Source organism: Rana temporaria, chromosome 2 (genome assembly GCF_905171775.1).
Source record: "Rana temporaria chromosome 2, aRanTem1.1, whole genome shotgun sequence".
Classification (NCBI taxonomy): Eukaryota; Metazoa; Chordata; class Amphibia; order Anura; family Ranidae; genus Rana; species Rana temporaria.
Window position 1 is genome coordinate 211,599,169 of NC_053490.1, and position 26,547 is coordinate 211,625,715.

At 41.7% G+C, this 26,547-nt stretch overlaps 1 protein-coding gene across 1 annotated transcript in view; it reads right to left on the bottom strand.

The window, feature by feature from the left end:
* The window catches only part of AFF3 (AF4/FMR2 family member 3), a 279,809-nt gene that overhangs the window by 57,654 nt on the left and 195,608 nt on the right, over positions 1-26,547 (bottom strand). The window contains exon 6 of the mRNA XM_040336366.1: positions 18,212-18,252. Within this exon, the coding sequence (XP_040192300.1) occupies positions 18,212-18,252 (41 nt within the window). The remainder of the gene's footprint in view (positions 1-18,211; positions 18,253-26,547) is intronic.

A 26,547-nucleotide genomic window follows, 5' to 3' on the forward strand; every position in this document is an offset into this window, starting at 1 on the left:
TAACATATTTTTTTCTTTCAAGCAATGCTGCAGCTTGCTGCAAACAAAAGGCAGTCCAAGAGCGGTAAACATTTAATGTTTTATTTTGAGCACCCCTAACATAAAAAGGCAGTATCATACATGCATAAAATACATATATATATCATACATAAAATACATATATTATGTATAAAATAAAAACTACACTGACCAAAAATGCACCCTGTCACCAGCATCCCAGTCCCTTTGGAACATGCTATCATGTGACAGTTTTCCACAGGTTTGGCCAAAACATAGGGGCAGATCCACAAAAGAATTACGCCGGCGTATCTATTGATACGCAGCGTAATTTCACATTTCCTGCGTCGTATCTTTGTTTTGTATCTACAAAACAAGATACGACTGCATCTGGGATCAATCCGACAGGCGTACGTCTTAGTACGCCGTCGGATCTTATGTGCATTTTTTCGGCGGCCGCTAGGTGGCGTTTCCGTCGAATTCTGCGTTGAGTATGCAAATTAGCTTGTTAAGGTGATCCACGAACGTACGTCCCGCCGGCGCATTTTTTTACGTCGTTTGCGTTCGGCTTTTTCCGGCGTATAGTTACCCCTTCTATCATGAGGCGTACTCAATGTTAAGTATGGCCGTCGTTCCCGCATCGAATTTTGAATTTTTTACGTCGTTTGCGTAAGTCGTTCGCGAATAGGCATTCGTCGTAAGCATTGGCTTGTTCCGGTTTAATTTCGAGCATGCGCACTGGGATACCCCCACGGACGGCGCATGCGCCGTTTAAAAAAAACATTGTTTACGTCGGGTCACGACGTATTTACATAAAACACGCCCCCATCACATCCATTTGAATTGCGCGCCCTTACGCCGCCAAAGATACACTACACCGCCATAACTTACGGCGCAAATTCTTTGAGGATTCGAAAAAAAAAGTGAGTTATGGCGGCGTAGTGTATCTTAGATACGCTACGCCCGACGCAAATATGCGCCGATGTACGTGAATCTGCCCCAGAGTTTATAGCCTGAATCTTAGCTCAGTTTTAGTAGCATCTCATCTCTACCCCTAATCAAATACATGCAGTAGGGTTGATTTACTAAAACTGGAGAGTGCAAAATCTGGTGTAGCTGTACATGGTAGCCAACCAGATTCTAACTTCAGCTTGTATAATTAGGCTTTGATAGCTGCATCAGATTGTACACTCTCCAGTTTTTGTATATCAACCCCCAGTATGGGCTGCACTGTCCTTTAAGTAAAATATTGCTTTGTGAATTATTTCAATGCCAGATTAGAAAGCAATAATGAATTCAAATGGAATTCAGAGCAGTAGAAAAAAAAAAAAGTTGACATTTATTTGATTGTGTTGGTGATCACCTGTTCTTTCCCTTTTCCTACCAGCTTTCACCTTTTTCAAAGGTCCACTTTATATTCATTATTTGTTCTACATTAAAACCAATAAAAATGTAATTAAATGTTACACATGCATCCCTTATATAAAGCCGATAGGCAAAACTATAAATATGTTAGCATTTGTAAAGCTAAACTCCAAGCATATATAAAAACACAAATGAAAGCAGCTGTGTAATCATTAAAGTGGATGTAAACCCCAATTGTTTTTTATGTCACAATGTAGAGTATAAGATTTCCTATCATCTGTGCCCAGTCTTGCCACACAGAGTTAATCCAGCTCTGAGCAATCCTCTTTTATTGTTCAGTGAAAATTAACAGACTTCCAGATAAAACCTTGTCTAAATACAAAGTCCTTTCCTCTCTCCTTGCTTGGTTATTGACAGGTTATTTACATATCTAGCTTGGACATGTTTATCATATGTTATGTTATGTTTATCATAATATGAGGTGATCCACAGTATAAAAAGTGAGAAATCCACCCCTCCCCCACATAACACATCCTGGTAATATACAATGACCTGTTGATCACCTCATATTATGATAAACATAACATAACATATGATAAACATGTCCACTTTAATATATAATTAAAGAGATTTAGTTTAGTATGAATATATCAAGAATATATCAATATATCAACTTGATGCTTGCAATCCCTGAAGCTCAGACTCGGAAAGGCACAGCACATGGAGCCGGTCAGCTGTGCTGTAGCGCTCAGCCAAGTGCTGGAAATGATCATACTGACAGAAGGAAAGAGCAAAGTGATAGAAACATGAGCTACTCGGCCTGTATAGTTTTTCACTGTCCAGTCATATACGTGGGTCCCCCCCCCCCCCCGGGTACTCCGGTTTCCTCCCACACTCCAAAGACATGCTGGTAGGTCAATTGGCTTATGTCTAAAACTGACCCCAGTATATGAATGTGAGTTAGGGACCTTAGATTGTAAGCTCCTTGAGGGTAGAGACCGATGTGAATGTACAATGAATATGAAAAGCGCTGCGTAAATTGACGGCGTTATATAAGTACCTTAAATAATTATAATATACTGTAGGAAGGACAAGATCTGCAAAGGCAGTCATACAGCACTAGCGGGTTGAACGAAAAAAACTTGAGCTTGTTACCCATCCACAAATTCGATGTGGATGTGGCAATACCGCTGAGCTATTGTATCCTGACAGTGGGAAAGTTTCAGAATACAATGATCAGTGTATTCTGATCGGCTATAGCTGGCGGTGCTGATCCTTCGGCAAAAACCCAACAGGCTGGTTGTAGACTACAACCAGCCTGCCCATATATGGATGCTGAACCAACCAAATTTCTATCCATGTATGGCTAGCTTAACTGCAGCAGAGAAAAAGCAGACAGAGCTGTGCTGTGTGGCAAAAGCTTTATAAATCTCAGAACCGGATGGAAGGAAATCAATATATATTATATATTGGCAGGTAAAACAACTCCCATATATGTATATGTATTTATTTGTGTATTTAGCTGTGTGCCTGGGGTTTACCTTTAAATTACAATATTAGTAGAGGAAGTTACTGCCACTGGTCCTCATATTGACTGCCGGAGGACATGCTTTTCAGTACTCAGGGCTAAGATGCTTACACATTTTATATGTGCTTAGTAATTTAAGAATTAGCTCATGTTTACAATCATCTCATTTACTCCAAATTCTTAAAAACCTCCCTAAAACCCCAAAACATTATATATTTCCTGAAAGCAGAGGACTGATAGGATAAAAACATGACAGTTGCAAATCTTAGGATACTTGATATTAGCCCTGTTTATTAAGTCTTTATTTTCAGTAAAAAAAAAAACATTTAAATACTTTTAGTGCACACACATTTATGGTAAAATATGTGACAGATTTGCGTAAAAAGAACAGGGCTTAGGCTGTGTCAGTCACAGGCTGTGTGCTGGAGATCCCTCCCTTGTCATCTTTTTTTCTCTTGGTGTCAGGAAAACTTGTCAGAAGTGACTCGTGCAGATAGCAGAGAAATGGGGCAGCAGGAAGAAATGACACGTAGTGCTCGGGATTGAGACAAGTACACACTATAGAGGGATATGCTTTGTTCTTATTTCATGTCTGCGTTTACAATCACTTTAACCCCTTCTCCACCAGCAGCCGCAACATTACCTTACATCAGTTTGTCTTTTGGCCACTAGGGGGCGTGCGCGCGCGGCTCGCCGCCGGAGCCGATGCGAGTGACCGGTGGGCGAGATGACTGCTGGGCACCTGCGATCGCTCGTGACAGGGAAGAGGAGACTCCTACTAAGTATGAACTCCTCCTAGTCAGTCTCATCCCCCCCCACAGTTAGAACACACCTAGGGAACACAGCTAACCCTGTGATCGCCCCCCTAGTGTTAACCCCTTCCCTGCCAGTGACATTTATACAGTAATCAGTGCATTTTTATAGCACTGATCGCTGTATAATTGTTACTGGTCCCAAAAATGTATCAAAAGTGTCCAATCGGCCCGCTGCAATATCGGAGTCCCGATAAATATCGCTGATCACCTCCAGTACTAGTAAAAAGAAAAATAATAATAAAAATGACATAAATCTATCCCCTATTTTGTAGATGCTATATCTTTTGCGCAAACCAATCAATATACGCTTCTTGCAATTTTTTTTACCAAAAATATGTGGAAGAATACATATCAACCTAAACTGAGGGAAAAAAAATATTTTATTTCTTTAAATTGGGATATTTATTATAGCAAAAAGTAAAAGATATTGGGGGTTATTTACGAAAGGCAAATCCACTTTGCATTACAAGTGCAAACTACAAGTGCAAAATGCATTTGAAATTGCACTGAAAGTGCACTTGGAAGTGCAGTCACTGTAAACTCGAGGGGCAGCGCAATTTCAAGTGCACTTTGCACTTGTAGTTTGCACTTGTAGTGCAAAGTGGATTTTCCTTTTCGTAAATAACCCCCACTGTGTTTTTTTCAAAATTGTCGCTCTACTTTTGTTTATAGTGCAAGAAATAGAAACAGCAAAGATGATCAAATACCACCAAAAGAAACTCTATTTGTGGGGAAAAAAGGACGACTATTTTGTTTGGGTACAGCGTTGCACGACCACGCAATTGTCAGATAAAGCGGCGCAGTGCCAAATCGCAAAAAATGGCTTGGTCATTGAGCAGCCAAATCTTCCAGCGCTGAAATGGTTAATAGCAGATACCATACCAGCTGAAATGCCCTGGGAGCTAAAGCTGACCACATGCTATAATGAATGAATGAATGAATGAAAAACTTATAAAGCGCGGCGCATGCGAACTGAATCGCTTCTGGGCGCTAGTTGTTCGTGTCTCATGACATCAAAAGAGCAGAGTTTTGATCTGTCTTCTGAAAGTCAGGTGGTTTTCCTCCAACCAAATGCTGGTTTGTAAAGCGTTCCATAGTCTAGGACCCTGAAAAGCAAACCTTCTTTCTCCTTTGGACTTGTATTTGGTTTTTGGTACCCTGACCAGATTTTGGTCGGTGGATCGCAGAACGCGATTCGAATTGTGAGGTTCTATCTTGTCGCAAAGATATTGCGGAGCCTTCCCATGGATGCACTTATGTGTCAGGCAGAGTGCTTTAAATGCAATTCTGTCTTTTACTGGCAGCCAGTGAAGGGTTCTCAGTGAAGGTGAGATTGATTCCCATTTTTTTTTCCCAGTCACCAGTCTGGCGGCCGTATTCTGAACGACTTGCAGACGGGAGATTTGGTACTTTGGGAGTCCGAGGTACAGGGCGTTAGCATAGTCCAGTCTGGAATTCACGATTGTTCCCACCACGACTGCTACGTCTTCTTTGGGGATAAATGGAATAAGTCTGCGTAGTAGGCGCAACAGATGGTGCGCTCCGCTGACTACTGACCCTATTTGTGCGTCCATTGTCATGAAGGTGTCGAAGATGACCCCGAGACTTTTGACTTTGGAGCTAGGGGTGATGATTTGGCCCAGAATGGGCGGGGGTGTCCAGGTTGTTGCCAGTTGACTCTTTCGGCTGGCGTGAAACATAAGGAGTTCTGTTTTGGAACTGTTGAGTTTAAGATAACTCTTTGTCATCCAGTTTTCTATCAAAGAGAGACATTTCTCTAAACTGGGATGATGATCCTTTTTGTTGCAGATGCGAAAATACAGTTGCGTATCGTCTGCATAAGAGTGATAGAGTAGTTCTTGGCTACTGATAATATCAAAGAGAGGGCGAAGATAGATGTTGAAAAGCACCGGTGACAGGGGGGATCCTTGGGGGACTCCACATGACACCGTGCGCTTTTCCGACGTGAAAGAACCCAATTTAACTGTTTGTGATCGGTTTTCAAGAAAGGAAGAAAACCATGGTAAATCACCTTCTGCGACTTCTGCTACCTTGGCTAGTCGCATCAGTAACAGTTTGTGGTCTACCGTGTCAAAGGCTGCGCTTAGGTCCAGCAGAACCAGGAGACAAGATTCTCCTTCGTCTGCGGCCTCGAGGGCATCGTCCCATATTTTGAGTAAGGCCGTTTCTGTCCCTTGTCCGGGACGGAAGCCTGATTGTAATGGATCCAGTAGATTGTGGGTATCTAGATGCTGTTGCAGCTGTTGTACCACTACTTTCTCCATTATCTTGGAGAGAACATTTAGGCCTGTTATGGGACGGCGGTGAGTTGGGTCCTTGGGATCCAGGTTAGGTTTTTTCAAGATGGGCTGGATTGTGCCCTCTTTCAACAGGGATGGCACTGTGCCTTCCTTAAATGACTGGTTTATAAGCTGTGTGATGGGTGGTGCCAGGATGTCGGCACATTCCTTCAGCAGTTTGGTGGGGATGATATCATTGGGCGATGTGCTGTTCCGCAAAGCACCAATGATATTTTTTGTGGTATCGATGGAGATCGGTTCCAGAGTGAACTTTGTTGATTGTAGAGCGTTTCTGTGGGTGTTTTGTGGTTGATTGACGGTGGGGTTGAGGGGGGTATTGTTTTGCAAGATGCTTTCCCGGATTCTTTCAATTTTGTTGATGAAGAAATCCGATAGTTCATTACAGAACTCTTGGGTGTCTGAGTTGGGGACTTCAAGACATCCTGGATTCATGGTCTGGGTGACCATCTTGAAGAGTTCGCGGGGGCGGTTTAGGGCGCTGTTAATCGCCATAGAAAAATGATGTTTCTTGGCTTTGAAGATTTCTTTATGATATCGTGTTGTTATTGCCTTGTAGATGATGAGGTTATCCTCTGCAGGGCTTCTTTTCCAGGCGGCTTCCGCCCTTCTGCGCTCTTGCTTCAGAAGCGACAGCTGGTTGTTGAACCAGCCAGACTTTCTTTTTCGGATGCAGGCTTTGCATTTCGGTGCTACTAAATCGGCTGACTGTAGCAGGGCTGCGTTTATGGCATCCAGTGTATCTGCGGCTGTTTGATGTGGATGGATTGTTTTGATTCTGTTTCCCAAGGTAGATTTAAAGAGTTCCGAATGGAGCTTCTTCTGAGATCTAGCCCAGTGTATTGTCACCGGCTTGGGTGCTTTTATCACTGGGGAAATTTTGGAGATTATGAAATTGATTGCATGATGGTCTGTCCATGGCAATGGTTCATTTTCTAAAATGCTTATTTTCAGATTTTGTCTGAAAATTAGGTCGAGTGTGTGACCTGAAGCATGTGTTGGCCCGCATATAAGTTGCTGTAGCCCTAATCCCTCCAGGTGATCGATGCAGGCGTCCGCAATGGGATCCTGTGCGGAGTTGGCCCACAGATTAAAGTCCCCGAGCAGCAAAAGGTGTTTGCTGTTAAGGGTATAAGTGGATATAAACTCCGTTAAAGATGGCAAAAACTGCGATTTTGGCCCAGGTGGCCTATAGCAGAGGAGAATGTGAACAGTCTCCTGGGGGGAAGTTTGAAGTTGAAGAGTAAGGGTTTCCATGAATGGAAGAGGATTTTGAAGGGCTGGCTTAGTGATTGTAATGTGATTCTTGTGGATCACCGCCAGGCCTCCTCCTCTTTGCCCTATTCTGTTTTCCGTTATAATGCGATAGTTTTCTGGCACCAATTCTCCGAGAATGGTGTTGCAGTCGTCTGAGAGCCAGCTTTCTGTAATAAAGAGGCAGTCTAGATCGTTTTGTAGTAAGAAATCGTGGATTTCTAATCGGTGTTTTACTGCCGATCTTGTGTTGATCAAAGCACATGATATGTGCTTGAGCTGGGTTAAATAGTTTACATTTTTGATGGTCGATCGTCGATCGAATCTCAAAAGTTGCTCTATTTTTAAGGCCTTTTTGGTGACGGCTGGTAATGCTGTTGCGAATTGTCTCAGACCCCGAATAGAGTCCGCAGAGTATCGCAGATTAGCCATTGTCGCCAGTCACATTGTCGTCAGTCTTTCCTAATTGCGGCGGCCGCGAATGAGGCCTGGTCTGGCGCGGATGCAGGAAGAGCCGCGAGACGCCGGACGTGATGGGTGGAAGACTGTCCAAGTGAGCCGTCACTCGTTAAGTCTTCTCTCCCCAATTGGTCCAGAGGAAGGCGAAAAACCCCAGGCGTGCTGTGCCAATCTGCAGCGATCGGGGGAAAAAATTCCTTCCTGACCCCTTAACGGCGATCGGTGCAACCCTGGATCAATTGGCTAGGGGGGTGTGGTGGGGGGAGGGGGTCTTAGTCCGGTTTTTTTGAGTTGTGTCTGCAGCACCTGAGAGCTGGGAGGACCCTGCCTGGCTGCACTATCCCTGGGGAGAGCCGACTCGTTTGAGAGCGTCCTGCTCTCACTATCCCTGGGGTGAGCAGACTAAGATGAGAGCGTCTGCTGCACCGCTGAATCTATATAGCAAGAGTTCCAACTTTATTATCTGCAAGCTTGTTCTGGATCAGTGATTAAAAAAATAAAAAATAAAAAATAAAAAAATCAGATTGTCCAATTTCTGTATGAGCACAAATCGAAAACATGTTTCATTTTGTATCCAATCAGGCAGGCCCTTGTACTACATAATTGATGGCAATCTGAAATGCTGGGCATTTGTGGCATACTTATGACAGTATCAGAGCAAAAGTCTGCCCCTTTCACACTTATACGACTCCAAAAGATTCACAAACATAAAAAAATTCATAACTTTCATATACTGATAGGCTGTAGGACTGATGGAGAAAAAAATATCACCAATATCTGACAGTAGATGACAGGTGATTGATATGCTACTGCTCTGTTCTTGCAGTGTAATCCAATATATCTCCCCAAGTAAAATATGCCTATTTGCAATTTAATGGAGAGCACATAAACAGTTTAGCAGGTGTTCGCCCTCCCCGAAAGAGCCTGAGCTCCAATATTATATTTAAAAAGATTCCATCAGCAGTTATGCAGTTTGAAGACATACTGTCCACAGCTCTAATGGATTATTTCAGTCTGCTTGAGCTATTTTTATTTCTTCTGCAATGTCTATCCAGCATAATATGTAGTGCAATGCTGTGCCAAAACATGACTGAAACATCCTAAAATAACTAGAAGATTCCAGTTAGAAATGTATTAATCATAATATTGCCTGACTTGTTTATTTTCTTCAAGCAAAGAAATAATTATTGCGCATGATATTAGAGTGGAATATATATATATATATATATATATATATATATATATATATATATGTGTGTGTGTGTATGTATATATATATATATATTATATATACTATATTACCAAGAGTAGTTGTACGCCTGCCTTTACACGCACATGAACTTTAATGGCATCCCAGTCTTAGCCCGTAGGGTTCCATATTGAGTTGGTCCACCCTTTGCAGCTATAACAGCTTCAACTTTTCTGGGAAGGCTGTCCCAAAGGTTTAGGAGTGTGCATGGGAATGTCTGACCATTCTTCCAGAAGCGCATTTGTGAGGTCAGGCACTAATGTCGATGTCGAGAAGGCCTGGCTCGCAGTCTCCAATTCATCCCAAAGGTGTTTCATCGGGTTGAGGTCAGGCCAGTCAAGTTCCTCCACCCCAAACTCACTCATCTATTTCTTTATGAACCTTTCTTTGTGCACTGGTCCTAATCATTTGGTGGAGGGGGGATTATGGTGTGGGGTTGTTTATCAGGGGTTGTGCCCCTTGGTTCCAGTGAAGGGAAATCTTAAGGTGTCAGCATACCAAGACATTTTGGACAATTTCATGTAATCATCACAATGTACACTAAAGCTTTCACATATTCTGAAAAAGCAGAAAAAAACCTTTAATATAAGTTCTCACTCATCTATGTAGCAGTAGCCATTTTGAAGAAAATGGTCTTCAAATTTCACAACAGAAGCACTGAAATCTTAGCTATTTTCCTGTTACTTTCCCTTTCAGAAGATGCTCGGCAGTCAGTTCTCTAATATATCCAGAGCAGGTGTTTCTAGCCTGTTCGAAACTGAATCTGACCATAGAGTCTTTGTTGTGATCTCTAAAGATATCTGATAATTAAATATTTTATGTTACAAACAGCTAGACAAGTCAAAAGGCTCTTGACGTGGAGGTGGGCAAGCAGGGAAACTTTTCAAACTAGAAGCAGTAGTTGTTAACTGTCACAGTGTCAGAAGATAACTATATACAGAGGCTATGAAAGGAGGTTTTGAACAAGATTCAGCTGCCTGCCCGTAAGTTAAAAAAACAAAAGCATTTTTTTGGGGGGGGGGGGGATTAAATTTGCTATTAAGGTGCTTTGAGGGTAATGCCCTAAGCTTTTTAAATCAAATTTCTCTTTTCTCTTTTTTTTTCATGTTTTTTTTTTTTGTCATCACTCTAAATTCAGCAGATCATCAGTAATTCTACATAAAACTTTGTAGGCAAAGCAATTAGTAAACAGTGAAAGGATGTATTTTTTTTTTAAATCCAACATGTGCAAGGTTATTAAAAAAAGTAAATTTTTATTAAAAAAAGTCAATTGGTGTATGACAAGATCAGCCTTTCCCAACCTTTTCAACACAGTGGAAGCTTGAAATAAGTTTCTGTTCTCAGGCAACCCCTACTAAAATGACTATAGCTACAACTCATGATCCTTAGTGTGATGGTCAGTGGGTAGAATGCTCCTTACATTTGTGGTCAGAATTACAGACACAATGGTGTCAGTATGAACCTATCTGAGAGGCAGAAATTTCTCATTGCTCAAGGAACCTTTAGCAGCCTCTGGAGGAACCCTAGTTGAGAAACCCTGCTCTAGACGAATACAACCTCACCTTATCCAATAAGCAAAAACAGAGGACTTCTAACTTTCAAAAAAAAAGGTCAAAAGGAGGAATAGTGCCCCATCATTGATGTCAGTGGGAGAATTAGCTCCCCATTTCTGGTGTCAGTGGGAAGAAAAGTGCCCCATCATTGATGTCAGTGGGAGAATTAGCTCCCCATTTTTTGGTGTCAGTGGGAAGAATAGTGCCCCATCATTGATGTCAGTGGGAGAATTAGCTCCCCATCTCTGGTGTCATGCCGCTTACACACCATCGTTTTTCCAGACGTTCAAATGATTCCTCTCCAGCCTGACTTGCATACACACGTTCATGCAAAAAAAGTCCAACCAAAGCACGGTGACATACAACAGGTACGACGGGACTATGAAGGGGAAGTTCTTTTCAAATATAGCCACCCTTTGGGCTGCTTTTGGGATGCATACTTGATTCTGAGCATGCACATTTTTTTTCCCCTCGGAAAAGCATATACACGGCCATTGTTCGCGGCGAGAAAAAGACTGACGTGAAACACGACGAGAAAAAAGAGAGCTGGTTTAAATTCTTTGGCGGGGCAGTTTTTTCATCGAGAAAACTGCTAGGGTGCATAAACAAGACCGGTTTTCTTGACCAATATAAAAAATGGCAGTTTTCCCGTCGTGAAAAACGGTCGTGTGTACGAGGCATTAGTGGGAAAAATAGTGCCCCATCATTGATTTCAGTGGGAGAATTAACTCCCCATCTCTAGTGTCAGTGGGAGGAATAGTACCCCATCATTTATTTCAGTGGGAGAATTAACTCCCCATCTCTAGTGTCAGTGGGAGGAATAGTGCCTCATCTCAGTGGAAGGAATAGGGCCTCAAGGGCTGGATAAAGGCAAGCTGAGGGCCACAGCTGACCTGAGGCCACAGTTTGTAGACCTAAATAAACAACAAATTTGCAGTGTGAAAATCTTTATTCCTTTGGTAAATCACCCATACAAAATGCTGTCTGTGATCGTAATTTTTTTTTAAATAGTGTAAAATAAAGTAATGTTATTTTATTTCAATCTAACCCTTGTTACTAACAAGATATCCATTTGATGCATTGAACCCAAATCAGTCCAGGAAAAATAAGTACTACATAAAAGATCATTTCTTTCAAACTGCTCAAATATTTAGGTTTATTTATACAGAATAAATGGAAAAAAAGGTGTGTATATGCACAAAAAATACATTGTCCCTGTGCATTTACTGTAGCAGTTGGATCATTATAATGCATGATGGATTGTAGGAACTGTGTAACACTGGGGTTCTGCTGACATAAGCTTCAGCAGTTTACATCAGCAAAATTGCTCAGTATGTTAATAGGTTTGTTATGCATGGTTTACTCAGAGTAATTGGATATATACAATTCTTGGTAATACAACTTTTTATGGGAAATTATTATTTCTTCATGCCAGCAAAACCAAGGTGCTGCATGAACAGGATGGGAATCAGTTAAAATGTATTCCGGGGATACTTTTAGAATTCTAAAACATTTGGGGTAACCATTTTGGTTTAAATGTGTTAATTAAATATATGCTTCAAATTAATTGTTTTTTTTTAAAATGTATGTTGTGGCAAACTTTTTTTTTTGTTTTGTTTCAGAGACAGTGGGGCGGGTTTAGAGGTTCTGTGAGGTTTTCATGGCTGTCTGTGTCCCAGCTGGGGATATTTACCACTGTAATTGCCTTAGCAGTTATTATCACTGACAGAAACCAAGAGAAAATCCAGAATTTTAGCATCACCAAAACAATACTATGGGAAATCCTATTGCTGTCAATCATAGCCAGTGAGCCAATGAGGAGAGAGCGGGGGCAGGGCCGAACCACGGCTCTTCGTGTCTTATGGACGCATAGAGCAGAGCTCCGGAGTGAACATGCACCGGTGCCCCCATAGCAAGTGACTTGCTATCAGGGGCACTGGTCAAGGGGGACGAGCCAAGAGCGCCGGCTGGGGGCCCGAGAAGAAGAGAATCAGGGTTGCTCTGCGCAAAACCACTGCACAGAGCAGGAAAGTATAACATATTTTTTTTTTTTTAAAGTCAAACCTTTATTACTACTTTAAAGGTCTGTGGTTGAATCAACGAACAACCAAAATCATAAAAGAACACATTCCCCAAAAATTATCCTACATAGTTTTATGCCTGTATTAATGTCCAGCTATGCATGCCCAGTCAGGTAAAACTTTGACAACATATACCAATTTATATTTTATATGTGCTTTGTAAAACCTGAATGAGGCGGGGCATGACAATCTTGCCAGTTAACCATTGTTGCTTTTTAGGCATAAATAAATCAGTGAAAAGACAGTTCTGGCATTCAAACCTGGAATAAATTCACCTAAAGAGTCAGTCTGCTTTTTTTGCTATAAGGTGTTTTCCATCTGCAGTGACCCAAAATAAGCTAAAGCCAAAGATAAGGTGCTAAGAACACCCTTGATGTTAACCCCTTCCCAGGTTAGTGTCATTAGTACAGTGACAGTGCATATATTGTTTTAGCACTGATCACTGTATTAGTGTTACTGGTCCCCAAAAAGTGTCAAAAGTGTCAGTTAGGTGTACGATTTGTCTGCCGCAATATTGCAGTCCCGCTATAGTCGCTGATCTCCAACATTACTAGTAAAAAACATATCCCATAGTTTGTAGATGCTATTACTTTTGCGCAAACCAATCAATGTAGCAAAATATTTATGTTTTTTGTTTTTTACATTTTTTATTGGATATGTTTAAAAGCAGAAAGCAAAAAATATTGTTTTTTTTTATTGTTGATATCGTAAAAAATAAATCTCTATTTGTGGGGAAAAAAGGAAAACAGTTTTGTTTGGGTAAATTGTCGCAATTGTCAGTTAAAGTAACGCAGTGCAGTATCACAAAAAATTGCCTGGTCATGAAGTGTGGGTAAATCTTCCAGAGGTCAAGTGGTTAAGATCGGAGATCTTACAAGAATTTCACTTTTTCGGATTCAGATTTACCATACTCATGGAAGTGATGGCAGAAAAAAAAGTGGTCTATCGAGTCTGCCCCCCCCCCCCTACTTTTTTTATCTTCTGTGCAAAAGTTTTAGGCAGGTGTCAAGAAATACTGGAACGTAAGAATGCTTTTAAAAATATATATTTAAATGTTTATTTTTAAACAGACACACAGAGAAAAAAAGTCTAAATCAAATCAATATTTGGTGTGACCACCCTTTGGTTTCAAACCAGCATCCATTCTTCTAGATACACTTGCACACAGTTTTTGAAGGAACTCTTCAGATAAGTTCTTAGAGCGCTAACCACAGATCTTCTGTGAATGTAGGCTGCCTCAATTCCTTCTGTCTCTTCATGTAATCCCAGACAGACTCAAGGATGTTGAGATCAGGGCTCTATGGGATGCAAACCATCACTTCCAAGACTCCTTGTTCTTTTTTACGCTGATGATAGTTCCTAATGACATTGGCTGTATGTTTGGGGTCCTTGTCCTGCTGCAGAATACATTTTGAGCTAATCACACACCTCCCTCTGATTGTGTGCCATGTATGGCATTATCCATAACGCTATACCATTAGGGAGGTGAGTGATTGGCTCCAAATTTATTCAGCAGCAGGGTGAAGGCCCCAAAATATACCAATGTCATTAGGAGTCCTGAAAGTGATGGTTTTGCCCCCACAGAGCCCCGATCTCAACATCATCAGGTCTGTCTGGGATTACATGAACAGACAGAAGGCTTTAAGCCTGAGGCTGCGTACACACGGTCGATCCATCCGATGAGAATGGTCTGACGGGCCGTTTTCATCGGTTCACCGCTGAAGCAGACTGATGGTCTGATGTGCGTACACACCATCAGTTCAAAAACCGATCGGGTCAGAACGCGGTGACGTAAAACACACGACGTGCTGAAAAAAACAAAGTTCAATGCTTCCATGCATGTGTCGACTTGATTCTGAGCATGCACGGGTTTTGAACTGATGCTTTTGTGTACTAACCATCGGTTTTGACCGATGGTCAGCCGTCCATCGGTTCGATTTTAAAGCAAGTTCTAAAACTTTGGTCTGAAGGACAAAAGTCCAATGGGCCGTACACACGGTCGGTTTGGACCGATGAAACTGAACTTCAGTCCGTTTTCATCGGTTTGGACCGGTCGTGTGTACGCGGCCTTAAGGCATCCTTTATTCACAGAAGATCTATGGTTTGTTCTACAAGATGTTATACGCCTCCTGAAGACGATCTTTCCGAAACGTACGTTGGGGCGGCACCCAACCACGCAATTGTACGCTCCAGTACCTTGTCACTTCCTGCATTGCTGGCTCTACACTGCTGCGGCCGTGGAACGCACGCTCCGGGGATCCGGACATCTCGCAGCTCACAGCACCCAGGATCTTCTTTAGCTGATTCCAAATCACTATAGCCTTAGTGCCGGGTCCAAGGCACTCACAAAGTAAGCGGCCACTTGGCTCCCTAAAGTATATGTTTTTATATCATATTAAAACGAATTACACTATGTTTTGCCACCATTTATTTTCCATGCACATATCCGAGAATCCATGATTGTTTCCATCACTGCTGTCAGGACGTATCCCATTCATATACAGGTGATCCTGTCAAAGCCTTAATTGTCCTCCCTTTTTGGTATCAAAATTGGGGGCAATTCCATCTGGTAAGGAGCCTGCCTATTCATTCACATTGGGTGTTTTGACAAAATCACGGTGAAGGTGGATCATTCTAATTTTGATTGTAAACACAATACTTCTTTCAATTAAGAAATCACCTATGGGAATTCAATTTTCCAGCTTTAAAAACGTCATCACTGGACTTTTTTGACTGTGGACTCATATTTGTTTATCACCATTACTGTGGACTCACTTTTGATTATCACTATAATTACTAATTATATCCAGGGACTGGATATATTGATTCACCACGATACTTTGTTTCTTTCTGATGTCTAGTATTTATATCTAGTTTTTAATACTGTTTAATACTATTATTATATTTATTTAGCGCACCCTTTTTTTACACATATGTTTGTCCCAAGCATGTTTAAATCCACTTTCTGTTGACTGACTCACTACCTCTGCTGAAAATCTATTCCAAAAATCAACTACTATTTCAGTAAAATAATACTTCCTAAGAATAGTTTTGAACTTTACCTTTGCTAGTTCGAGGTCATGTCCTCGTGTTCTTGATCTTGGCTTCATATTGAAAATCCTGCCCTCCTGAACCTTATTCACACGCTTGATGTATTTAAAGGTCTCAATAACGTCTCCCCTTTCCCTTTCCTCCAGACTGTACATATTAAAGCGGGGGTTCACCCAAAAATTTTTTTTTAACATTACATTCAGGCGAGTTGACATAATGACATTAGGCTGTTTTTTTTTTTAAATCCTTGCCGTACATACCGTTTTATCTACATTTTCACAGCGGCTTCCGGGTATGTAATCTGCGGGACTGGGCTAATTGATTGACATGCTTCCGACTGGCACATACAGCGCGCCACGAGTTGCCGAAAGAAGCCGTACTGCGAGTCGGCTCTATACGGCGCCTGCGCACCGACGTTCGGCTTCTTTCGGGAACTCGTGACGCCCTGTATGCGCCGGTCGGAAGCATGTCAATCAATTAGGAATGCCCAGATTACATACCCGGAAGCCGGGGTGAAAATATAGATAATACGGTATGTACGGCAAGGATTTAAAAAAAAAAAACAGCCTAATGTCATTATGTCAACTCGCCTGAATGTAATGTTAAAAATTATTTTTTGGGTGAACCCCCGCTTTAAGGTCCTTGAGTCTATTCTGATATGTTTTATACCTCGGACCTTTCACCGTTGTTGTTATCCATCTCTGGACCCGTTCTATCTTAGCAATACACTTTTGTAAATGAGGTCTCAGGAACTGGACACTGTATTCTAAATGAGGTCTAGCTAGGGCAAAATTGGGCAATCAGGACATCTTTTCTCCTTTTAGTGGCTGCTCTAGTGATGCATTTCAGAATTCAATTTGCTCTACCAACTGCAAATATGCAAATAACAAAAAGAATTCTTAACATCAATAACATAAATATTACAAATGAAAATATTGTATAACAATCCTTAGCATTTAAAAGATATGTCAACACAAAGAGTCTGAATCACTACAGGAATAGTTTTCATCCTAGCTTGTGTTAAAGTAGATGTAAACCCACTCTCATCCTTTCTAAACAATTGCCATAGTGCTGATCTATAAGGATATAGATACCTCCTGCATGTATCCTTACCTGTCAAATGTCTCCCCTCTGTCTGTTATAAGAACTGAAAAACTGCAGATTCTGTGGGTGGATCTGTTGTCTGGAGCTCGGTGGGTGGAGTCATGATGTGAGTAGACTCCCCTCCCTCCTCTACACTCCCCTTGTCAACATGCATTTTTTCCTATGTATTCCTTACACTAAATTCTGCTATGATCACTAACATCCAGTCAAAATCCAGAAAAGTAACCACATGACTTCAGAAAAGGAGTGGGGGTGGGAATTAAAAAATAATGCCCGTCTCCAGGCTAGTGCATGAGATATGTAAATAACCTGTCACTCACAGCAAGGGGGCGGAACGGACTAAGGTTTTTCTCTGTAAGGCCTCGTACACACGACCGTTTCCTCGGCAGAATCCATCAAGAAACTTGGTGGGAGAGCTTTTTTGCCTAGGAAACCGGTCGTGTGTACGCTTTTCATCGAGGAAACTGTCGAGGAACTCGACAAACAAAAAAGAGAGCAAGTTCTCTTTTTCCTTGACGGGAGTCTGAATTTGCTCGTCGTGTTCCTCGTCGGGCTGGTTTTCGACAAGAAACTTGAGCGTGTGTATGCTAAGAAACCCGCGCTTGCTCAGAATAAAGTATGAGACGGGAGTAAAAGTAGCATTTGTAATGGAGATAACACATTTTTCAAGCTTTAACAGACTGAAAAGTGCAAATCGTCTCTTAACAAACATTTACTTAACACGCAAACACATGAGATTAGCAAAACCAGCCCCAAAAGTTGTGCCAGTGGAATCGAACTTCCCCTGCCGTTGTATGTGTTGTATGTCACCGCGTATGAGAACGAGGAGATTTTGTCTTGACAGTGTGTACGCAAAGCAAGCGTGCCGAGTTCCTCGACAAGCCTAACAAGGAACTCGACGAGGAAAACGATGTGTCTTTTCCGACGAGTTCCTCGGTCGTGTGAACGAGGCCTAAGTCCGTTTTATTTCACTAAACAATAAAAGAGGATTGCTCAGAGCTGGATTAATCTGTGTGGCAAGACTGGGCACAGATGATAGGAAATCTTATACTGTACATTGTGGCATCAAAAAAATAAATAAATTGGGTTTACATCGACTTTAACTTTAAACACACAGTCAGGCTTATGGCAATAGTCAATAAAGTCCTCAGAACTTGATTGGGGATTGGCAGAAAACACAATATTTGAGAACCACCCCAAAATTGTAGGTGATGAACACGTGCCTAAATTCCTTGACTAAGTTCACCCCTTTGGTACTCTATGATGTACCTTCCTAAAATAAATTGTCTTCTAGTTGCTCTGTGGTTTTGAGTCAAATAATATTTTAGCAACGGAGGCACTTTGTGCTCACAATTTGACTTTGAGTTATATACCGCAGTAAATAAGTCTCCATGCTTCGTGAAACAATTTATGATTTATAAAAATGATAAAAGGTACCTGTCGCTTTGGACTCCGATGGCTTGTCCCTGGGCTGCTGGCTGAGAAAAAACAGACAAGAAAAATTTACTTTACATTCCAAAAAGAAGCTGCAAGATCATCTGACTTCCTATCCAAACACACACACAAAAAATCAACATTCCAAGATGAATAGCATAGGTGGAGACAGAAGCTTTCTATTTAACATTTACACTTGGTAAGTATGTCTATGCTATGCAATATAAGACAGTGAATGTTCTTAAGAATTTACTTTTAGCATGATATTCAATGCTATTTTACTAATAATACAAGTCAAAGCTTTTTCTAAAAGAGAAATTTAAAGCGGTGATTTAGCTTAACAGTATTTATTTTGGGCAGAGACCATAATATTTTTAAACATATTTTTCTTTTTTTTTAGACAGGTAAAATTAAAAATAAATACATAATAAAGTTAAAATAAAGATTACTAAGTTTTGTGGAGGACTGTAAGCTGTAAATAAAACAGAATTTTATTATTTGTTGGTAAAAATAAAATATAGTCTATTCCTTAATTTGTGTTCCTGCACTGTGCCCATATTATTAATATTATTGGTAATTTATTGTTATTAATATTTATATAGTGTCAACAGTTTCTGAATCATTTTATAAAATAAAGTGAGACAATACAGTCACAATACAGTTCAAGACAAGATAGTTAGGGGGCCCTGCTCGTGAGAGCTTTCAATCTAAAGGGATGGGGGAGTAATGCAAAGAGTAGAACAGGATGGGGTGAGTTGGGTGAGGATGGGGTGAGTTGATCGAAAAATTCAATTGCTAGCTAATTGCTATTTTTTAGGGATCGCCTAAAGGCAGAAAGAGTGGTTAAATCACCAGAAAGGTTGCCGCGTACAGACGGTCGTTTTGTGTGATGAAAAAAAAACGACGTTTTAAAAAACGTCATTTAAAATGACCGTGTGTGGGCAAAACGTCGTTTTATGTCTTAAAAAAACGACAAAAAAAAAATTCGAACATGCTTGAATTTTTTGTGTCGTTTTTCAAAACGTAATTTTTTGTTTCACAGAAATTGACCGTGTGTAGCAAAAAACAACGTTTAAAACAACGTTTTTAAACCCGCGCATGCCCAGAAGCTAGTTATGAAGCAAGCTTCAATGGAAAAAAGTGGTGAACGTAACCTCGCTTTGCTAGAGCATTGTGAAAAAACGATGGTGTGTAGGCAACGTCGTTTTTGAAAATGAAGTTTCAAAAACGTCATTTTATTTCATGATTTAAAACGTCGTTTTTTTTCATCACAAAAAACGACCGTCTGTACGCGGCATTAGGCTTTAATCACAGTACAGGTCCTCTTTGCCGTTAGGGCCCATTCACAATGTTGTGAAACTTTTTTTTTTTTTTTCGTGTAGCCATGGATTGTATTATGGCAGTTTGTTCATTTGAATGGGCTGTCAACACAATTGAGCGCACAAAAAATAAACATGTATTATTTTTGGGAATGCAGTGCAGCATGTGTGTTGTGGTAACGCACAGTAATATTTATGATAATGCAATGCACATATGTTAAGAAGAAAATGATGTAACCTATTTCAGACTTTATAGGATTGTTCTATCTGTTCTGTAATGATAATATTCTAAATGTAAAGAAAACTGCGCTTAGTGCCTAATCAAAATATAAATACCAAGTTTTCACAGCTGCACTCAAAACCATGGAAAAAGCAAATGCCTAATGTACAAATTATTCCCAATATAGTTGCGCTGTGTAAAATGAATCACTATCATTAGGTAAATTCTTAAGTAATCACAATGTGACACTCATTTTATTAAATAAAAGTTAAATTAAAACAACACAATTAAGTGAATAGCATATAGTCCATAAGTAATCATGCTCATGAGCACTATATAATTATCCAAAAAAGGGGGGTTATTTACGAAAGGCAAATACACTTTGCTCTGAAAGTGCACTTTCAAGTGTAGTCGCTGTAGATCTTAGGGGGACATGCAAGGAAAATAAAAAACAGCATTTTACCTTGCACATGATTAAATAATAAAATCAGCAGAGCTTCCCCTCATTTCAGATCTACCCCTCAGATTTACAGCGACTGCACTTCCAAGTGCACTTTGGTAAATGCCTTTAGTAAATGACCCTCATGGTGTCCATGTGCAAACAGTTCATTTAAGAAAAAATGTGTTCATATCTTTCAAACCCAGCGATGTGTGACCAGTGAGCCCACCACCACAGAAACAAACAGCCTCTTACCAAATTGCTAGACCCCAAATTATAGGTGGTCTAGCATAAGGTGAAGCTGTGTGGGTCTTGGATCATGGATTATCCAGCACAGGGAACATGTGCAGTATTGCTGATAGTAACCTCCGCTCCATAAGGCCACATATGCTAGCAGAAGAACGCCCACTAAGTTCGATAAGGTGTGGGGTGGATGGGTAAATAATATGTCCACAGTATTGGATTAGAAATACTCAAGTTTGAAGTGCACTAAGCGTAATCCTGGACAGTTCACTGAGACATTCTCTATGGGGCTGTTGTTGCTCTGATTAGGTTGGGGAGCAGATATTTCATGCCATATACACTATATTGTCAAAAGATTTGGGACACCTGCCTTTAGCCGCACATGAACTTTAATGACATCCCAGTCTTAGTCTGTATGGTTCAATATTAAGTTGGCCCACCCTTGCAGCTATAACAGCTTCAACTTTTCTGCACAATCAAGGTGCATAAAGACATGGATACGCGAGTTTGGGGTGGAAGAACTTGACTGGCCTTCACAGAGTCCTGACCTCAACCTGATAGAAAACCTTTGGGATGAATTTGAGTGGAGACTGAGAGCCACGACGTCTCGTCTGTATCAGTGCCTGACCTCCCAAATGTGCTTCTGGAAGAATGGTCACCCATAGACACATGCTTAAACCTTGTGGACAGACAAACCATCTTCAAAGACAGCGAAGATGGCCCGAGAAAAAAGAAGAACTGCCTCGATGGGAGGCGTCCCGTGACTGCAGGCTTTTTGCAATGACAGCTGTTATATAGCTGAAGGCAGGGCCACCCGGAGACGGAAACGGGTGACCCCACCCCTCTCTGATGTTACGTGATGTCACATGACGTCAGAAGGTGGTGGGTCATCCATTTAAGTTACCGGATGGCTCTGCCCTCAGCTATATAACAGCTGTCATTGCAAAACGCCTGCAGTCGAGGGATGCCTCGAATCGAGGCAGAGTTTTTTCTTCTTTTTTGTTCTTGGGTCATCTGCGCTGTCATCAAACTTGGAGTTACATCACGGTACACTTTTTTTTTTTAATAAAGGACTTGTCCCAAACTGTCTACTGTAATTTTTACCATTTTGACACTTTTTTTGGCGAATGTGTAGGGGTACAATGTACCGGGTACCCATCTGGGGGTCCCCTTGTTAAAAGGGGCTACCAGATTCCAATAAGCCCCCCACCTGCAAACCCCACAACCACCGTGCAAGGGTTGTGGGGAAGAGGCCCTTGTCTGCATCAACATGTTGAGGGCATTTGGCCTGGTATGGTTCAGGAGGGGGGGCCGCTCTCTTGTCCTCCCTTTTCCAGTGGCCTGCCAGGTTGCGCGCTCAGATAAGAGTCTGGTATGGATTTTGGGGGGACCCACATACCATTTTTTTTATTTTGGCGCAGGGTTCCCCTTAATATCCATACCAGGCCCTCCAGGATTTTGGGGGGTCCCCCACGCAATTTTTTTTAAATGTTGGTGCGGGGTTCCCCTTAATATTCATACCAAACCCAAAGGGCATGGTAATGGACTAGGGGGCGACCCATGCCATTTTTTTGCATGATTTTTATCTATATTGCTGGGATCCGACAATTCTATATAGCTGCAAGCAGTTTAAATTTTTTCCTTTAGAAATGTAATTTTGCTGTGGTACTGTTCTAAACACTAGAAAGATGCACAACTTTACATGCATACAAAGGACACCCCCTAGACATGATATTTAAAGGAATATTTTATTTTTATATTTTTACTTTAACCGCTTAAGGACCACCCACTGTATATATACGTCGGCAAAATGGCACGGACAGGCATAATCACGTACCTGTACGTGGCCCTTTAAATGCCTGCCGTGTGGTCGCGAACGCGCTGCCGGCGGCGCACTTGCGACCCTGTGAGTCGGACCGTGAGTCAGAACGCGGTCCCCTCAATCGTCTCACGGAGGTAGGCCCTGTACACACGGCCGAGGAACTCGACTTGCCAAACACATCGAGTTCCTCGGCCAGTTCAGCCCTGAAGCCGCCGAGGAGCTCGGCGGGCCGAGAGCTCCCATAGAACTACGAGGAAATAGAGAACATGTTCTCTATTTCCTCGCCGAGGTCCTCGTCGGCTTCCTCGGCCCGAAAGTGTACACACGGCCGGGTTTCTCGGTAGAATTCAGCCAGAAACTCGGTCGGAAGCTGAATTCTGCCGAGGAAACTGGTCGTGTGTACGGGGCCTCATAGAGTGGGGAGATTCTTGTGTAAACTAGTGACAATGACACTGATCTCGGCTCTGTGTACTTGGAGCGGAGATCAGAGTCATGTGACACAGAGCCCATCCCCCCTACAGTAAGAAACACTATGCAGGGAACACTTAACCTCTACAGCGCCACCTAGTGGTTAACCCCTTCACTGCCAGTGTCATTTTCACAGTAACCAATGCATTTTTATAGCACTAATCGCTGTGAAAATGACAATGGTCACAAAAATGTGTCAAAAGTGTCCGATGTGTCCACCATAATGTTGCAGTCACGAAAAAAAATCAGTAATCGGCGCCATTACTAGTAAAAAAGTAATTAATAAAAATGCCATAAAACTATCCCCTATTTTGTAAACGCTATGACCCAGATTCACGTAGAGCGTATCTTTGAGCGGGCGTAGCGCATCTCATATGCGCTACGCCGACGTAACATAGAGAGGCAAGAACAGTATTCACAAAGCACTTGCTCCCTAAGTTACGGCGGCGTAGCGTAAATGGGCCGGCGTAAGCCCGCCTAATTCAAAGTAGGAAGGTAGTGGGCGTGCTGTATTAAAATGAAGCGTGACCCCATGTAAATGAAGGGCCGAACGAACGACGCATGCTCAGAATCACGTCGCATATACTCCCTAAGATACGACGGCTCAATGCCTACCATGTGAACGTAACCTACGCCCAGCCCCATTCACGTACGACTTGCGTAAACGACGTAAAATACGACGACTGTTTCGACGTCCATACCTTTGCATGGGATGCGCCTCCTAAATGGTGGTTTATCTTTACGCCGGACGTACGCCTTACGTAAGCGGTGTAGATTACAGCGACGGGCATAAGTACGTTTGTGAATCGGCGTATCTCGCTCATTTACATATTCGACGCGTAAAATAATTGAAGTGCCCCTTTCGGCCAGCGTAAATATGCGCCCAAGATACGACGGCGTAGGAGATTTACGTCGGTCGGATGGAGCCGAAATTCAGGCGTATCTCCTTTGCAGAATCAAGCGCATAGATACGACGGCACTTCCGTGGACTTACGCGGCGTATCAGTAGATAAGTCTTTATGAATCCGGCTATATAACTTTTGCTCAAACCAATCAGAGAATGCTTAATGCGATTTTTTTTACCAAAAATATGTAGAAGAATACGTATCGGCCTAAACTGAGGAAAAAAAAAATGTTTGATATTTTTTGGGGATATTTATTATAGCAAAAAGTAAAAAATATTAATTTTTTTCCACAATTGTCGCTCTACTTTTATTTATAGCGCAAAAAATAAAAACCGCAGAGGTGATCAAATACTACCAAAAGAAAGCTCTATTTGTGGGAAAAAAAGGACGTAAATTTTGTTTGGGAGCCACGACACATGCGCAATTGTCAGTTAAAGTGACGCAGTGCCGAATCCCAAAACGTGGCCTGGTCTTTGACCACCCAAATGGTCTGGGACTGAAGTGGTTAAGCATTTATAAAATCACTGCTCCTGAAAACACAGCTGTTTTTAAAACTTTTGTTTGCATCGATACATCTTCCCTGGGGCAGGACCCAGGTCCCCAAACACTTTTATGGCAATAACATGCATATAAGCCTTTAAAATTAGCACTTTTGATTATTCATGTTCGTGTCCCATAGATTAATGGTGTTCAGCTTAATCCTGGTTTCTCGCTGCTCCAGCTTTTATAAATTCCCCTCTTTGCTGTTTGTGAGACCTCCAGCTATCTTAAATATGAATAAGAAAAATAACATTTTGATAGAAGGTTTGATATTTAGGACAGGCCAGAGGCCAATAGTGTTAGAAAGGACAGTAGCATGTCACTCATATATTTGCTATATCTTTAGTGATAACAACTTTAGTGCAATTTTATAGCATTTTGATGATAAAGTGTCTTTACAATGAAGACTTTTTTTTTAGTTTATTTTGAAAGATTGGAAAGAGAAGAACCATATTTCATTACTGATGGCTTCTTATTTGCAAGGGTGATGTCTCATGTTGGTGCTCGCTACTTGACACTGCTGTGCAATTTCCTCTCCAGCTCTAATTTAAACATTTATCCAGCAACATTCAGCAGCACATACCAGTGCTTTGACTTTTATGAATCCCTGTGGATGCTGTGTTCAGGCCATACAGATGAACATGCTCTACAAATAACAACCAAGCACAAAGGTCTATTTATTCACACTTGGCAGACTGAATACAGATTGACTGTCCCGCCTATAAATTTTCACATCATTTCAAACAAGGTAACCCAAGCCAAAAGAAGAAAAAAAAATCATGTCATAAAGTACTGAACACAGTCAGTTAGATTATGCTTTCATTTATTTACACAGGCCATCAGATGGGCTTCTCTCATTGCATTGCCTGACACTACTTAATTGTAGCACAATACAAGGAAGCTTTGTCGGATGTCCTAGTTAACCAGTTTTACACTAACATTTATTCCACTTTCCATAAATGTACACCTATGTCTCCAACTATGCTTGATTTTAGTGAGAAAATTTATATATTTTACCGATTTTTCCCTGGAAACTACCCTAAAAACAAAACAAAAACAAAACAATAAGAGCCGGTTCACACTGGGGCGACTTGCGATCCGACTTCATGTCGCCTCAAGTCGTCCCAAGTCGTGCTGTAGAGAAAAACAATGGAAGTGAATGGGAGCGGTGTTAATACACACAACTCAAGGCGATCCGACTTCAGAAAAGGTTCCTGTACTACTTCAATCCGACTTGTAGGCGATTTGTACCCATTGATTTCAATGGAAGTCGCCTCAGAAGTCTGATCACTGTCTTAACTGAAGCTACTTTCTAGGAAGATAACAGACATTTCTCAGGCAAACCCCTCCCTCCCTCTCCCTCTCCCAGAGCAGATGGTTGTTTTATTGGCCACTGGAAAGTCTCTTGTCCTGGAGACGACTTCAAGTCCTGTTGTAAATCTCCCCAGATCGCCCTGTGGTTCACATTCAAGTCGTGTTGGAATCGCCTCTGGAAGTCGCACTGGAAGTCGGATCGCCCCAGTGTGAACCGGCTCTAACACAGAAACAAAAGTATATTTGACTCAATCAAATGTTTCATATTCCTAGAGAACAAAGGGCAGAAACTAATTGGTTTGTATGAGTCAAAACTCCACTTTTGTTCCTTTAATGCTTTGAAGAATAACAAAGACTAACAGCAGCAACCAAACAGCTAGTCAATTGAAATGCATGTCTGAAATGCACGTCAAGTGCTGGTCAGAAAATTGCCAATTACATCAATGTTACAACATGAATAATAGTTCTGAGGTCACATTTGACCTGCTTTGTGTTCTATTTTGTTTCTATAGTTGGATGAACGGTTCGGGTTGAGCAAAAGTTCGGCCCTAACATCGTTTATCGAACACCCGAATTTGCGGGGCACTTGGCGGGATCTTGGCCTGCTGAGCGCCCCACAATGCACTGTGTGCTGCACAGTGCATTCCAAGCCCTGTTTGGGAAAAGCTTTGCCCAATCAGGGCACAGTGAATAGTTGTTATTAAGGAGTGGGGCTGGGAAGCCACTTCCCCGCTGACAGTTGAATGAAAAAAAAAAAAAACATTGCCGGCAATAGAAAAAAGTGAAGGAAAAAAACGAGGTCTCCCCAAAATCCATACCAGACCCTTATCTGGCCATGCAGCCCGGCAGGCCAGAAAAGGGGGGGTGCGCTCACTCCTGAACCATACCAGACCACATGCCCTCAACATGGGGGTTGCTTTGGGGCAGGGAGAGCTCTGCCATATCCCCTTGTTGATGGGGACAAGGGCCACTTCCAGAAAAACCTGGGCTGTGGTTATGGGGGGTCTGCGGGCAGGGGGCTTATTGGAATCTGGAAGCCCCCTTTAACAAGAGATTTTCAGCCCATCTC